Source organism: Nestor notabilis, unplaced genomic scaffold (genome assembly GCF_000696875.1).
Source record: "Nestor notabilis isolate BGI_N333 unplaced genomic scaffold, ASM69687v1 scaffold26241, whole genome shotgun sequence".
In the NCBI taxonomy this organism is placed as follows: Eukaryota; Metazoa; Chordata; class Aves; order Psittaciformes; family Psittacidae; genus Nestor; species Nestor notabilis.
This window is the reverse complement of record NW_009916436.1, coordinates 13,956-31,251: the sequence shown is the minus strand read 5'-3', so window position 1 is coordinate 31,251 and position 17,296 is coordinate 13,956. Positions and strand designations below refer to the sequence as shown.

Genomic DNA, 17,296 nt, shown 5'->3' with positions numbered 1-17,296 from the left:
TGTATGCTCTATGGTATGGCTCCCAGCTTTTTAAGGCATCTCAAGACCTTGTAAGACTCCATAGCTCTGTGGATGCTGAAGTATGGATTTCCTGTGTCATGGGTTTAAATGATCACTTTCCAGTAGACAGAAAAAATGACCTGAATATGAAATACTCAAAGTTGTTAGGCTGTTTATTTTACTAGAATTTTATATAATGTCTAATTATTAATAACCATTATTAACTGCTGATAAGTAAGCAATAGAAACTAAAGCATCCTATACTTCATCCTGAAAATCTTTGATGAAGTATATATTCCTGACTTCATACTACTCAAGTTTATGAAACATTGAAAATCTGTGATAGGCTGTGAGTGCCTTATCTAGTCTTTATCTAGTGACACTGGTGGCTTCTGATTTTCCACTATGTTATCTTATAAATTATCATGCCAGAATTATGCTTAGACAACACAGTAAATTTTTTTTTATGGAAATATACACGGATTTTTAGATTTCCTTGAGAGGTTAGGTGGTGTGCAGGTAATCTGAATCATTCTCTGAGACTTCTGAGCAGCAGCCTTCCAAGTTGAGCCTTACGCAGGAATTGGAGTATCTGAATTAGTGCTTTACCCCAGAACAGGAGTGCACTTTGGAAGTGACTCTCCCACTCACACCCGCTTACTGTACTTTGTCTAACACTGCAGAACAGTCCCAGAGTGCACAAATTAGGTTCCTTCCCAGCACCACAAACCTGGATTACATACTCCAGGACAACAGGTAAGGCTCTGCAACTGCTCCTGGGCATTCAGGCCTTGAAGATCTAGTGTAAGTCAGAGTTCAAAGAACTAAAAGCATTTTAGATCAATGTGCAATGACTTTTAGAAAGGTAGTGTGAATCAAATTGCAAATAACGAGTTCAAAAATAAATTAGTCACTAGAGGGAGTCTCTTAATCATCATATGCTAGTATCAAACCCCTACTAATTTGGGCCTTCAGTTCTTAGATGTTGAAGTACTTTAAAAGAGTCAGTACTCCTTTCTCCAGTACTCAGTTCAAAGAAAATGAGGGGGAAGACAAGCACTTCTGCAAAATTCCCCATCCATTCCACATTCTAAACAAATATAGACTTTCTAAAGATTTCCCCACAGAAAAACAGGTAGAGCCAGTTAGTGGGAACAGAATTAGCTTTGCCTAGACCCTCTAAAAATGCCATGTTTAAGTGGCATCAGTGAGAGGGCATTCACCTTTCCCTCTGTCAAAGATCAAATGCCAAAATAAACACAAGTTGTTAGTGTGAGAAGAAAGCCTTCAGACCACAGGCACTACCCTCCCTCCTTTATCCTGATTTACACCATAGATGTGCCCAGGAGGTAATTCCCATGAGCCAGATTTAATGAGTACTGTTTACAGTGCTGATCTGCTCTGGCTCTCTCTGTGTTAGAAGGCTATGTACAAAACAACGAAGATGTGTTCACACGCTGTAACTGTACACATGCATTCAATTTTCTGCTCTACTCTAAATTTGGTTAATAACATAGCAGTTATAGTTTGTGGTTCTCTGGTACAAATACCATAGCATTTGCAAGAAGTCCTAGAAAAACAAAAGGAGAATATGAATGCTGTGAAGGAGACCCCAGCTGCAAGAGCCTGGCTGGAACTGATTGCAACCCAGACAGAAAACCCAGCACCTCAGAAAGAAGGTGCTTTCCTTTTAGAAAATACACAGCAGCAGAGGGCATCAGATAGCAAGAAATCCCATATACCTTAAAGAATCCTGAAGGGCTAAATGCACAGTGAAGGGTAATGGGAACTGGAAAGGTACAGACTGAGATACTGTAACACGGATGGGGTTAAGGAAGCAGGCACTGAGAGAAGGAAAACCAGACACATTATTTCTCCTCTGTGTGTTGTCTGCAACCACTCCAGCATGGAAGTGCTGGGGTGGGAGACAGCAGGGGAGGGATCGCCTATGATGCTGTAATTTACCTCCACTAGCAAACCAACCTGAGCACTGCAATTCATGATGAGCCATCAACTCATAACAATGTTACCCTTCTAAGATATGAAAACAGGAAATTCTCTGTCAGTAAAACAAGATTTCTGTTTGATAGTATTTCATGCTGTCCCAAAACACTTGATACAACAGGACTCAAAGAAGAAAAATCAAGAAAGCAAGCATTAGCCAGCATGTAGCCTTAATTTGTCTGTCTGAATGATGAATAGTAAACAGGCAGCACTCAGAAGCGAAGCCAAATGACTCATTTTTGGGAAAAACAAATTCGAGTCTCTTGCTGGCACTTCCTCCCCACATCCTAAAACAGTTTCTCACTGCATGCGCAGAGATAACCTCGCCATCACTGCAGGCACTCGGGGCTGCCATGAAGTGAAGATATTCGCTTAAATTTGATTTCTACAGACAAAGAATTGATGCTTTGTAAGTACAGCCATTTTCTGTTTCCGTGTTGGAAAAGTGGGGAGCTTTAAAGGGAATTGTTACTTATAGTGCCTTTTATGGGAGTGTCTTAGACTTGAAGGAGGTCCTTCACTCCCCTTGAGAAACCCGTGGTTGGACAGGAAGTGTTTTAGCTACATCTGTAGCGTTCCACAGCCTGACTCTCACTGGCTGTATGAATGTGACATTGTGCAAATGGCAGTGGGACGTGCAGCTTAAGGGACTCCAGGATACATTAGACCATCCAGCCGCTTGCAAGCTCTGGTTTAACACGGCTTTCCTGTACAGAGTGCGCATGAGCAGCTAGGGCAGATTTAAGGAATGCCTCCAATAACAGATGTTAGACGCTGTGCTGTAGCAGCAGTTGTTGTGCTGGAATACTTGGAATGGTTTTAAGTCAACTGAAAATAAGTTCACCCTCCAGACTATCAGCTGCCTGCTTTGAGCATAACCTGACCAGGTACTGTATTCCTCCCTTACTCTGTTGGGAATGCACAGGAAAATTTTAGTGGGCATTTGGAAAATATTTTTTTTTTTTTTTTTTTGGCTCTGTAGGTAAAAATATCTTGAGGAACTTTTTAAAAGGTATTTTCCTTTACAACAACATTATTTTCATACAAGTCTGTGTATAAAGTGAGAGTTGCAGCAACTTGTTATCATGAGTGTGGCTTTTATTTTATCTATATCAAGTCTACAAAATACTTAATTTGAAAGATATTTTCACAGGCTGAACAGTACCAACTTCAATGGAATTACCTGTAAGACCTTTGACTGAGCGCTGCCAAACAAATGGGTACTATTCTTGTGAAAAGTGTATCTGAGTGCATCTAAAAATATGAATATTTTTTCTTACACAAAATTGAATTGGCATTTTTTAAGTACTTTGATAGAAAAGGAAAGACAGACTAGAACATTTCAGTCAGTAAAGGAAAACAGTTAGCAAAATCTGAAAGGCATGCAAGCTATACCCCCCTGAATCACTAAAATGAATGAAGAAAGGGATAAAACCTAAACTGCTATGGAAGGATTAAATAATGGGAGAGGGGGGAAACAGTTTTGCTTTAAGCTGAAGCTGAACTCAATTCAGATAGGAAAGGGGACTCTGCTTGCAGCATGGCTTAAGTGCCACTTTGGCAAAAATGGTCCCAAAGAAGTCCCCAAAGAGGCATCCTTTAAACTGTTTGCGAGTGAATCAGGCTGATGCTTGCTGCTGCCCCAGCTGCCAGGGCCCAAGCAAGGACCTGCATTTGCTGCGTGGGAAGCTGGGCTCCCCCCAACTTCTCAGCAAGGGAGGAACAGGGTAAGCTGCTTTAAGTGCCCCTCTTGCTCCCACCAGAGTTTCTGTGCTGAAGTTTCTCTGACAGGACTCCCATCACCTTTCACTAAGGAAATGGCTTGAGAGGGATCATATCAATCAGTGCAGTAACTGTTTATTTCTATATGACCTGCTATTTTACAGGCAGCTTCTGAGAAAGCCCAGCCTTGAGCTCCAGGCTGTGCTTTCCATCAGTGTATCACTACTGTGAAGTACAGGCAGCTAGTGACAACCAGCTACAGAACTGAATTTTAATGTTTCCAACTCCCATTTATTTCAGCTGGTTTGGAGGTACATAGGATGTTGTCCTGGGTACATGTAGAAGACAGCTGAGGTGTCCTCCACTATCTTTCCTATACCTACTTAGAATACAGCAGAGGCACAAACCTAAATGCAGGAAACTGAGAGTCTGCATAAACAGGAATGCTGCATCAGCATTAGTGCTTGTAAGTAAGTGTTTAGAGCTCTTTGGATGCCAATTTTCTAATCATAGAAATTTAAATCTTCCCATTGAGGCTTGTAGTGTTGATAAATAAAATGTAAGAACTATGGATATTAACTAAGCTGCTAAATACTATCATTTCGGGGGCGGGGGGGGGAGTAAATCCAACATAATTTATGAAATTGAGACGCTTGGAATAGTTCAACCAGGCATGGGATAAATTTGAAAGCAGTTGATTGTAAAGACTGAACTAACAGCATTTTGCCCCTTCTTGAGGGCCCTTAAACAGTTGTCTCATCCTGGCAGTGAAAGAGAAAACCCCAGAGGAACCCTTGCTGAAAGCTGTGCAGAGAGGGGGAAAAAAGCATCACACTCCAAAATCTGACACATACAAAGAAGGAAAAGGCTCAGCTCAGAGTCAAACAACAAGAGGTCACAAATTCAGTGTGTTCTAAGAAATGTAATTTTTGGAAGAGGATGACTAGAATTCCTGCAGCTAAAGATATCTCTTAAAAGCCTGAAAGGAAACTTGGCACGTTATGTAAAGAAGCAGCAAGATGCTACTTTCTCTGTGATTACAGAAAAATAAATTATATTGAGGATTGGATTTTAAAAAGCTCTTCTCTTCCTTTCTGACCAGTAAATATTTTTCATACAGCTGAATCAAGTAAGAAAAGAGAATTATTTTGTTATTTTAAGATAAACTTCTCTACAAAAAAAATTAAAAATCCTCTAAGAAGTGAAGAAGTGCTAGCAATAAAAATAACATTACTGCCTTCACTCTTCTTCTTTAGAGGTATGATCTGCGGTGCACAGAAATAAATAAACAGAGAATGTTGATAGGCTTTGATTACGTTTTTTAACTATTTTTATTGCAGTGACTACTAGGAAGATACAAACATGATAAGGCTCTCTCTTCCTTGGCTTTGCAGGATCTGAACACTTCAAATGCAGAAATGATTTGGCAACTGACATCTTGCTGGTAAGAAAAAAGTTCATGAATTATTGTTATGTCATACTTAGATCTAAAGTGAACAAAGTTTAATAATGACATAATACTGTGTTATAAAAGAGTACCATTATCTATAAAGTACACTCACAATGTTGGTTTTGTTTGTTTGTTTGTTTGTTTTTCTTATTCTTAACTTTTTCATAATACAAAGGTCCCACCCTGGGCAAGAAGGATCTCAGAGGAAGTTGATCCCATTCTCAGCTTCTCAGACCAACTTCTAAAAAACACCCCAAGCCACTAAAGCAAAATCATTTATGTCATGTGTCACATGTAAATTCCCAAGTAAGACTGCTTATAGGAAGTTTGGAAGGAATCAGAAGGAAATTTTTAGAGTTACTGTCCTGGCATTTTCCTTTTCCTGACAGCTGTTTGGGTCAATGATCAAAACTTAACATTCTGTCTGCACCTGGGCGGAGAGTGATCTGGTCTGCAGCCGAGCTCATGCAGGAGAGTCCTCAGCCACATGCAGTGGAACTGATGAATAGCCAGTTCATTGGCTTCTTTTTTTCTCCTGTGTTTCAGGACATCCCTGGTCACACCCCTGATTTTTGGCCTACTTCTGCAGCCTCCAGTTGTGCAGCTTTCCATCATCACACAGCCAAACATTGTTCTATTGATGGCTGATGATCTCGGCATAGGCGATGTAGGCTGCTATGGGAATGATACCATCAGGTAAGGAAAATGAGCATAACAGGGAACACAGATGGTGTGTTATTTAATGTAAGGGTACAATCCTCTGTCCATCATCAGCTATTCAAGCCGTCTTCAAGTTCATTTGCTGGAGAAATGGGAGGATTTCCTATGGGTGCTATTAATCGTAAATTTAAAGCACTACCAGGATTATCTCACAGCCTAGAGAACATTCCCAGGGCCAGCTCTGCTCTCCAGAGCTGCTTTACTGTGGGCAGGTCAACTGTTCTTGTGTATTCTTCAATTGCTTGACACTGAGAAACAGCTAAGCTCTTGCACATACCCAAAGATAGAAATATCATCCCCTCTTCCAACACATCAGGCCTCAGTACCTCATTTAACTTGATTTTGCCATTTTTTCCCAGATTCCAATCAAAATACAGTATAAACCACTTCAACAAGCTATCCTACTAGGAAATACTTCTCTTTTCAGGCCCAAGAATATAGAGTTTGCCTTCTCTTTGAAAATCATGCCGTGTTATTGACTGCTGGCTTCCTACCAGCTTGTCAATTCGAACAGAACCAAATTTGGTATGATCACTCCCCCCATCCAGCAAAATTCTCATAAACCCTGACTGGCACTGGCTAGAAAGTTCCTAACAGGTAGCTGATGATCACAGGTAGCTGATGGGGTTTTGCATGGCTGGGCCTCCACTTCAGCATAGCAACATCCCCAAAGCATGAGTTTTCTTTTCAAGACCAGTGAGGTACATTTCTGCAAGGCCCTTCACAGGACTTAGGAAACATGAAGGAACAACTGGCTTGAAATGTACCCAGATAGAAATTGTTAAGGCATTTAAGGAAATCAGTTAAGGAAATCAAAATGAAACAAGAAAAACAAAATCTTTCCTGGCCATCTTAAAACAGAATAAATTTCCCAAAATAAATATATTATTCCACATCCCTATTTCCTTCAAGACTCTCTGACAGTGTTACTTGTATTTTTAGGACCCCAAACATTGATCGCCTGGCAAAGGAAGGAGTGAAACTGACCCAACACATAGCTGCGGCTCCACTTTGCACCCCCAGCAGAGCAGCTTTCCTCACTGGCAGATATCCCCTCCGATCAGGTTTGCCTTGCAATACCAAGAAGCCTCTAAACATTGCTTTATTACTGAAAGGAACAATGTCATACATTGGGCACAAAAGAAATAAGGGTGTACAAATAGAAGAGGTGCCACAGACATGTCATCCCTCACTGAGGCACACAAAGACACACCAGCTAGGCTTAGCACCTGTGGGGTGACATCTATATTTATAGGATACCATCAATCGACCTAGGGGGAAGCAGATCCCATAACAATCAGCTCTGCAGAGCAACTTGCTACCCTCAGCTCACAACTTCTGTTACCTGTTGGTGCTCTATTGAACAGATTGCAGCCAGAATGGAGTTAGCACAAATCGTTACACTCAAAAAATGTCATGGCACAGAACACAAACAATAATAATGCATTTCTAAAGCACTAGTTACATTAATTTCTGTCATGGGTGACTCCTCATCGTATACCAGAAACGGTTCGGCCCTGCAGGGAGCAGCATAGACATATGCAGATGTGTCCATTCCCTCCAGTCAAGGTGCAGAATGAGTAATATACAAGAAAGCTTTGTTACCTACATATCAGAATTCATCTCTCCTATGAAATAACAGTTTGACAGCTATATTACTTTTCTCAATTCTGTTTTTGAAGAAAAATACTATCCTGTCAAACCAGATCTGAGATGAAAAGGTAGGAAGAACAAAAAACTCTACATATTTCTAACAGCAACTCTCTCCCATTTGTTCTATTGCAAATGATCTTCAATCCATTCATTCACAAGGCTTTTAGAGCTGACATGTCATCCTACTTTTGTCATGACAGCTCCCACTGAGTGAGAGAGCTTGAAAATGCACATGAGCTTGTACAGACTCCCTCCCGCTACAATAGGGCCGAAGACATTCAACACTTCCATGACAGATTGTACTTCACATAATCTTGTACAATGGGGTCATGCCAGTATATAATGCTCAATAGCAGGGTGTAAACCTGCAGGTGAGGAGAAGATTGTGTTGCTAGCTAGCTACTCTGAGGGTTTCATAAGTTAGTTACCAGCCGTGCCACTGCACAGGGAAATCTTGAATTTCCATGCAGCCTTCTGCAAGTTGGAGTTTGAGACTGATGGAGGGCTGAAGTCTCCCTACCCTCCTCCTTACCCTCACAGTCACGCTAAGTGCAGTTCACACAGCCTGGATGCCACTGTGCCATTCTGAATAAAATGAAACAAAATGTCTCAGTGTGAGATACAAAGAAGAATAGGTGTTACATAATCTCGACCAGAGTCCTAGATTCATTTCTCCAAATAAACAGCATTAGGATAAATATTTAACGCTGTAATATCAGTAAATCCTGGAAACAAGAAATTACGTTTGATATAAATACTCTATCAGTTAGTCTTACTAAGATTGTTTATTACTGTATTTTTAGGTATGGATGCTGTAAACAATTACCGTGTTATTTTTTGGAATGGTGGCTCAGGAGGACTTCCTCCAAATGAAACCACTTTTGCCAGAATACTGCAGCAGCAAGGCTACAGCACAGGACTGATAGGTATGGGAACACTGAAAGTTTTCTCCTGAAGACAGCCTAGAATGTCCTGCACGCCTCACACAAACTACTTGTTATAGTAAGCAACTGCTCATACCTCAGCTGTAATATTTTTATTTCCTGATTTAAGAATATCCTGTAAGAAGAAATTCTGAACAAAAACAATCTCTCTTGAAAGAACAGGCATGTGATAAAGAGAACAATCTTTACTCCTGACCTGCCTTCAGGCACAGCTGTGGTTGTTAAAATATATAATGGAAAATATGTTAATATTTTCTCAAAATTATTCTATCGGGAATATGATGACTATTCCAATACAATTTGATAAAAAACAAAAACATGAATGCCACTTAAATAGGCATGGTGATGCTTTACACATCAGACTCACAACAAAAGAGAACAGCTGCTACTTAAACCAATAGAGCCAGTTCATAATGTCACAGCATTTGGCCTTTCAAGCTCAGAAACAAAGCAATTATTTTTTAATTACAGCATGCCACTATAATTCACCAAGATTTCAACACAGCCCATAAAACACTGCCTCCTTCAGCATTAATACAAATTCCATTTAATTTTATATTTTATAGGACTATTTGTTTTTATATGCAGCTGTAACTTTTGGTCATGATCCAATTTCAAATAATTGTTTATCTTATATATGCCACACAGTTCCACAAACTGATAAAACACAAACACTTCTGAGATGAATTTTCAGCTATTTGCCCTACCTCTCTGAGCATCTAAATGTCAAAATCCAAAATCTATGTTTGACACATAAAAATATTGGCTGCACAAATAAACTGAATTTACTAATAAAAGTGTCTGCAGAAATGGATTCAATTTCATTCAGCAGAATAAATCAAAACCATAAGGACAACACTAAATGAAGATCTCCAACAATTTTTAGTTCTGTATTACTGAATTTTCTCCTGTCAATTTTGTAGCAATACAATTTTAGTTGTTTTAATCAGCTCATAAAGAAGGCCATGTTTATTAGCCATGTGCTTCAGCTTGGTTTCAGATGTAGCCACTAACAAAACAATCAGATTTGTCTCTGCTTTGTCAAAGGAATTGCACTGCAGGGAGGTTGTGCTGCATACCTCCTAGAAGGTAGCTAGCAAAATGGGCTGACATTTTCCCTGTAGGCATCTCAGCTAAAATCACACTATAGACAGGAGCATCACTTAATTTGGCCCCATTGACAGACTCTGATTAACTGTACCCTACAGGATGATGGACAGCATTGGTGATAAGTGACAAAAAAACCCCAACAAACCCAAACATAAGAACTTTACATTCAATTCATGAAGCAAGAAATCTTATGTATCTACCCACATCACCACAGTTGAATGAGTACTAAACAGTCTCACCTGGATGGTTTGTGATTGTTCTGCTCTGAACACAACCAGCTTAAAAGTTAAAGCCTATTAATAACCTGCAGCTTGATGGGATAATAAGATGGGAAACTCTTTGCAGTCAGAAAGCAAATGTTGTATAGCATATGCCCTCAGAGATTAATTTATCTTAATTATACTCTTAGTTCATCTTCTGGAGATTTGAGCTTTCATAGCATGTCAGAAGCCTATATTGACCTCAGCTGGAAATTTAGGTGTTGGAGTGCATCTGAAGTCCAAGGACACTTTAGCTGGGTCTGTATTTATGACCAATGCATCTATGTATTGATTACAAACTTGTTTCATTCTATAGCTGGCTCTAAATATTTCAAGAGGTAATATGACCAGAAATTTTAACTGAAAGCAATTCATCTACCTAGAATGGAACTTTCACTCTTTCTTTTTATTTATATCCAAAAAGCAGCAATTTTTTACCTTTGAAGCAGCTTTTTCTGCTCCTACTGTGATGCACAGAGATTCTATTGAAACCTACTCAGGGTTGGCTGCAAGTATATGTGTTGGTAACATAGTGAACTGTTTGTTTAGGTTAATAAACAAACCTTACCTTCTGTAAGTGCACGGTTCCTTACTGCACAATAAGATTTAGTTGCAAATCAGTTTCCAAGTAAATTCCAAATGTTCATTTTTGTCTATAGATCTGGTGTTCAAGGCCTACATTACATCAGGGATCATAAAACACAATTAAACTCATCTTTCTGATCTTTCTGGTCACCTGATTCAGATGTTCACAAGCCTCAGTGTTTAAACCAAATGAGCCAACTTGTTATGTCTCTGTATAAATGCCTAACAAGTCTGTTAGAATAGACAGGAGGTGAAGCAAAAGCATGGTTCTGATATGCCATTCATCATAATAGCATAAAATTGTCATAATATGTTCATAATAAAGAACAAATTGTTTTGCAAAAGGTCAGGAGATGTTCCTTTTGATACATGAAGACTTCAGGATTTAAAGGAAGGTGGCTTTAACTTAAAAATTTGATGAAATACAAGTAAATGGTAAAATATTTATAAAACAAAATCTTTTTATTCTCACCCAGTATATGGAGATACTATTATCAGCAAGGCTATGTACAGATGTACAGTTTCATGAGAAATCCTAATCTCCTGAGCTCATGTTCTTCTGGAATTGGTGGTTTGCCTGGCAAACCCACTGCTGAGCTTCCAGTTACTTGACTACTCTATCCATAGCTCCTGTTATCAGTCTGGCACCAACACATTGCTAATTATTGCTATAGTCCTGACATCAAGTCATTCAAAACTTTCCAAAACAAGTCTTTATAGCATGTTGGAGGTAAAAAGAGAATAGAAGAATGTTATTTTGCCCTGTGCTTACCAAAGGACTTCTTCCTTCTGTTTCATACCTGACGGATCTCCAGGAAGGCCTTACATTTTTGCTTGGTTCTGAATATCTGAATTTTTCCCAGTTTCTGGTTCCCTTTATAGTCCAGGTTTTTAGGTTTGATCAAAGCTAGAGGGCATGACTATGTATACAGAACACCAATTTATAATTTGTAGAGGTTTACTTTCATCAGTCATAACATGTATCCCATTATATTACTACACATTCAGTATGTATGTGTAGGATAAGAAGTTATCATGAGTTGGAAGAAAACCAACCATTTTTTGAGAAATGTACTGTAGGAAGAAAAGCCCATTTTTTAATATCATCTGTTTACAATCTAATAATCTATATTTTCAGGAAAGTGGCACCAAGGCGTTAACTGTGAATCCCGCAATGACCATTGTCATCACCCTTTAAAACATGGGTTTGACTATTTTTATGGAATGCCTTTTACGCTAATAAGTGACTGCCAACCAACAGAAACAACAGAGATGGACAGAGCCTTTAGAAGGAAACTCTGGCTTTCCACTCAGATGATTGGCCTCACTGTACTCACTGCTGCTCTGGGAAGACTGACTGGCTTGATTTCAGTCAGCTGGAAAACATTGACCTGCCTTGCTGGGTTTAGTCTCCTGTTCTTCATATCCTGGTTCTCCAGTTATGGGTTTATTCGATACTGGAACTGCATTATGATGAGAAACCACGAAGTTACTGAGCAGCCCATGGTGACAGAGAGGACAACGTCCCTTATCTTGAGAGAGTCCATTTCATTCATTGAAAGGTAAAGTGTGTTTCCGCTGATCACATTTTTTCTGATTCTTAGATGTCTTGCAACTTTTAAACAGCACTTTCCCATGTGAAGTTTTTTATAATTGTTATAATATTATATAGCATTATAAGTACTATTGTGCCTATTAATTATTAGTAATATTAATAATACTATTAAAAAATAGCTATGGCTTAAGGATGTCTCTTATTCCTAGCTTCACCAAAGCTGATAACATTTCCAAATTTCCGTGGGCTGGATTGAATATTTCTAGGCTATATTGAGTAAATACATATTTCTACCAATGAGACCAACATTGCAGCTTTAAGTGATAGAGCTGATAGCAGAAATGCATGTGTGGGCTGGGGAAGGAGAACTAAAGCTGTGATGTAGCCTTATTGTATGGACTAATATGGGGGCACCAGCTGTCAGGAGATGAACCTACTGCCTTTGTTTCAGTAGCACAGTTAAGGTTTGCAATGTCAGAAAGTGGAGCTTCAATATGGAACTTTTTTATCTATGATTCACGGAAAAAAAAAGGATCATTTTATATCAGCCAAACATTACTTTAACAGACAGATCCTAATCATTGTGGTGTAATATCTTAGAAAGTAAGATGTTTCTGAAATGATTTTTGAAATTTATATATATGCAAATCATAGTTCCATTTTCCATTACAACTGGCCTCTGTATGTATTTATAACCTACCTCCCCAATAACAAAAGGCTTTAACTTAAAAATTTGATGAAATACAAGTAAATGATAAGAATATTTATGAAACAAAATCTTTTATTCTCACCCAGTATATGGAGATACTATTATCAGTAAAGTTATGTACAGATGTACAGTTTCATGAGAAATCCTGACCTCATGTTCTTCTGGAACTGGTGGTTTGCCTGGCAAACCCACTACTGAGCTGCCAGTTAATTGACTACACAAATAGAAAAGTGTTGATTGAATTTATTTCTGTTTTTTAGAAATAAGCACAAGCCATTCCTCCTCTTTCTTTCCTTTTTACATTCCCACACCCCACTCATCACCACAGAGAAGTTTCTTGGGAGGAGCAGCCATGGTTTATATGGAGACAATGTAGAGGAGATGGACTGGATGGTGGGTAAGTCACCATAGCAAATAACAATGTCTACAACTACCTAATAGCTACTCCTGAATATATAATAAAAATGTTGTTATTAGAAGAATGAGGAAGAGAATTAAAAACAAGTAGGAAAAAAAGTCCTAGACTTTTCATGAACATCTATCAATCTTGTATGAGCACTGTTGGCTTACAGAGTTGGGTTTTTATTTTCTCCAGTTTTGGACCAAATGAGTCTGTCTATTAACTCAGTTTTTTTGGTCTAGTGTTTACCAGTTTTATCCACGTTCCCCATGTTTATAACCATGTCCCCTTGGCCCCTGTCAAAGAGCATTCTTGCTTTCCTTACTAGGTAAGTAAGAATTATTTAGTTTTCAGTGGTTATTAAAGATCAGGTAATTTCAGCCTCTTACGGTCATGTCTTACCTATTTCTAAATAGGACACACCAGAAGGTGATAAAACTGACAAGCAAATTAAATCTGTGTGTAAACCAGCAGGCTATTTCTCTGTGACAGCTGCATTCAGCAGCATAGTGAATATTTTTTAGCCCATTCATAAATCCAGAAATGTTCATAAATGTTAATTGGTATGGTCCCAGAAATTAGATTCATGTTATTTTTCAGCCTGGTTTCCAGAGGGGAAGGATAATTATTTATAACCCATGTCATGGCAGAGGAAAAGTAGTCACAAATTCAAAAGGTATAAGAATCAGGTACACATACCAAAAGAGATGGATTATATCCATACAGTCATTTAATGCAAATACTGACTGTGGTCTAGACATCATAATGGTACATGACATTTTTTTCCTCATTTCTCATTGCTCTTCTTTTGAACAGTGACTAGCCTTACATAGATAAGAAATTACATTGATCATAGAATCATAGAACAGTTGGGGTTGGAAAGGACCTTAAGATCATCTAGTTCCAACCCCCCTGCCATGAGCAGGGACACCTCACACTAAACTGTGTCACCCAAGGCTCTGTCCAATCTGGCCTTGAACACCACCAGGGTTGGAGCATTCACAGCTTCCTTGGGCACCCGATTCCAGTGCCTCACCACCCTCACTGTGAAGAACTTCTTCCTTATATTTAATCTAAACTTCCCCTGTTTAAGTTTGAACCCATTACCCCTTGTCCTACCACTACAGTCCCTAAAATTGATGAAAGTTTACAATTCACAGACTAAAATTTATGTAGTGTAAGTGATATTTTTGCTTTTTAATACACACATATTCCTGTGTTTATAGGCCAGGTTCTAGATGTGATTGACAAAGAAGGCTTGAAAAATACTACACTAGTTTACTTTGCCTCTGATCATGGTGGATGGCTGGAAAGACAAGAAGGCCAAAGGCAGCTGGGTGGCTGGAATGGAATATATAGAGGTAAGAGCTGTCATGGATTGTGACAACCCAGCAACAACTAGTAAAGTACTCAGGACACTCCTAAAGCTTAGATAAGACTGTACACTCAAGGAGTAACAGTGTTTTATCATTGGGAAGCAAATTTGCCTTGTTCTAATTAGGCATTTAAAAATGTAGACAATTCGAGCCTGTGCAGGTATTCTCTATAAACATGAATTCTCAAACTGTCATTTCCTCCCGAGGCAACTGATCACAAGTTAATTTTTATTAAGATTGTGTAACTTCTCATTAAGTATTAGTTGCATCTTACATCTGAACCTGTGCTTTAGCTACAACAGGTGTGCTATAGCATTGTAAAAGAAAGAAGAGAACTAGGCTGGGAAATGACTTTATGCCTGAAAATTTTGTTCATGCTGAGTTCTGAAGGGGCAATGTGTTTGTAAAACAACAGAACAGAGTAAGCGTGTAAGGTCACTGGAGGGATCTCATATAGTGAACACCCTTGCACTGATGCTGAGGGAGAAGGAGCTTGGTAAGAACAAAAGGAAAGCTCATAAAGATAACATTAGCTCATGACAACACAGTAACATTTGTCTACAATTTCATTACAATTACATTACAATTTTAAATGAAATGTTTTTAATTTTTTTTTTTTTTTTTAATGAAAGGTGGAAAAGCTATGGGAGGCTGGGAAGGAGGAATCCGTGTCCCAGGGATATTTAGATGGCCAGGAGTTTTACCTGCAGGCAAAGTTATTGATGAACCTACAAGCCTTATGGATATTTATCCTACAGTAGTTAATCTGGCTGGAGGGGTACTACCCCAGGACAGGTATAAGCATGTGTCTTTATTCTTCCTTCACTCCCAAAACAATGGAAAATCTAGTTTGGAAACACATTCTAAGAGCCTGACATTTTCATTTTCCACTCTGCTCCTTTTCTAGACTCATAAATGTCACCACAGCCCAGTCACTAATTCTCTACATTTGAGATTCGGCATCTACCTGAAATCTTCTACAAGCATCTTCCTCATTCAGAGTTCCCAGTTCCAGCAAGAGATATGCAGAAGAAATGCAGTCCTATGCAGCTTACCTCAGTCTGATGGTCTCCATTTTTTCTGCTAGGGTAATTGATGGCCGGGATCTAATGCCCTTACTGCGAGGAACAGTTGAGCACTCGGAGCATGAGTTCCTGTTTCATTACTGTGGCATTCACTTACATGCTGCACGGTGGTACCAGAAGGACAGTGAGTACAGATCTCATTTCCCAAGAATTAGGTTCAATCTATGGGAGGGCACATTTGTCTCACACAGTTTTTCTGGGATCACAGCTTTCCAAGTAGTTCCAGGTGTAAGGTTGTAAAGAACTTACTAGCATTGCCTGTGCTGTATGGCACAAAGAGTTTGTTCACGGCTTCAAGGCACATCAGTCAGGCTATTGAAGCTCAGATGGGTCTCACCCATCTCTCTATATGAATGCAGGGCCTGGGGGAGTCCATGCCCTATTTGTCTCATGGATAGGTCCTTGCCTCAGCCCTTTGTCTTTCTGCTCACTTAACAAGGAAGCAAGCCATGGAAACTCCAAACCTTTTTTACATGTCTTCAATAAAAAAACCAAAGTTTTTTGACTGACACTTGCTGAAAATTTGGAGAAATTTCAAAATGTCAAAAATCATTTTACATTATTGGATTATTTCTGTGGAACTTAATTGTAAATGAAATTGCAATATTATGTCAATTAATAAATGTAGAGCTGAAGTGCAATCAGAAATGAGCTCTAGAAACACATTCACTCTACTAATACCTTGTGATAACCACCAGTATCATTGCAAGCCTTCTTTTTTTCCTGCCAGGTGGAGCCATCTGGAAGGCACACTATGTGACCCCCATCTTTCGTCCTCTCGGAGCTGGGGCTTGTTATGATAGGGGATTTTGTCCATGTTTTGGGGAAGGTGTGACCCATCATGACCCTCCGTTGCTGTTTGATCTCTCACAAGACCCTTCTGAAGCCAAACCTCTGTCAGCTGACACTGATCCCCTCTTTGACACTGTAATAAACAAGATTGGACGAGCCATAGAAGAGCATCGCAGGACACTGAGTCCTGTCCCAGAGCAGCTCTCCATGTACAATGTGGTGTGGAAGCCATGGCTGCAGCCATGTTGTGGGACATTCCCATTCTGTTGGTGCGATAAGGAAGGTGACAATAAACCTGCTGACCTATAAAGGAAAGAACCAGTTACTTCCCCAGAAGTGTTTTCAGATCAAGATTGTTTTCTTTAGGGGTGTTGATTAGTGGGCTGGCTGTTTGTTTTAATGGAGCCTTTATATGAGAATTGTTCCATTGAATGGCACAGTATTTGGAAAAGGTGGTTTTACGCTGAACATTCTCAGGGAGGGACAAAGAAAGAATGATATGAAGAGCACGTTTTATCTCGCATCTGCTGACAACTAAATGAATAGTTCAAATGCACTGAAGCAGACCAAGATTAGAGCTGTACAAGTAATGATAGAACTTTGGTTTTATTATTCATGAATATATACTTAGAAGCTAAGGTCTCCCTTGATTTTCTTATCTTTACTGCCATGCATAAGATGCCCTTATAATGAATTTCTGCGGACTAGTGTTTCCAAAATAATTAAAATATTATTTTGCCCACAGTTCCTCACAGAATCTGTTTCAAAAGTAGCTTCCTTTTTTCCTTGTTGCTAGTCACTTCTCCAGCAGTGATGATAGCAGCTGCTTAGCCTGGGGCTTCTGGATCAGAAGTCACGCGGGTAAGGCACAAAGCCTGGAAACATGACAAGCTGGGTAACGGCTGTCTGCACCTTCTGGGAAGGGTGGGAC

General features: G+C 39.3%; 1 protein-coding gene across 1 annotated transcript; it reads left to right on the top strand.

The window, feature by feature from the left end:
* The first annotated feature begins 2,812 nt into the window (after window positions 1-2,812).
* Window positions 2,813-16,686, top strand: LOC104400441 (arylsulfatase D-like). Its single transcript, XM_010024584.1, has 11 exons — window positions 2,813-2,891; window positions 5,121-5,170; window positions 5,723-5,872; window positions 6,839-6,960; window positions 8,353-8,475; window positions 11,587-12,010; window positions 12,973-13,109; window positions 14,339-14,473; window positions 15,121-15,283; window positions 15,576-15,697; window positions 16,304-16,686. The coding sequence occupies exons 2-11, from the start codon at window positions 5,145-5,147 to the stop codon at window positions 16,672-16,674; spliced, it is 1,773 nt and encodes a 590-aa protein (XP_010022886.1). The 5' UTR covers window positions 2,813-2,891; window positions 5,121-5,144; the 3' UTR covers window positions 16,675-16,686.
* The last annotated feature ends 610 nt before the right edge of the window (window positions 16,687-17,296 follow it).

Excerpts from the sequence above, each read along its gene's own strand:
- LOC104400441 (XM_010024584.1), top strand. The coding sequence starts at position 5,145 with ATGATTTGGCAACTGACATCTTGCTG. Across the intron at positions 5,171-5,722 it reads TGGCAACTGACATCTTGCTG|GACATCCCTGGTCACACCCC; the intron begins GTAAGAAAAAAG and ends CCTGTGTTTCAG. Across the intron at positions 15,698-16,303 it reads ACGGTGGTACCAGAAGGACA|GTGGAGCCATCTGGAAGGCA; the intron begins GTGAGTACAGAT and ends TTTTCCTGCCAG.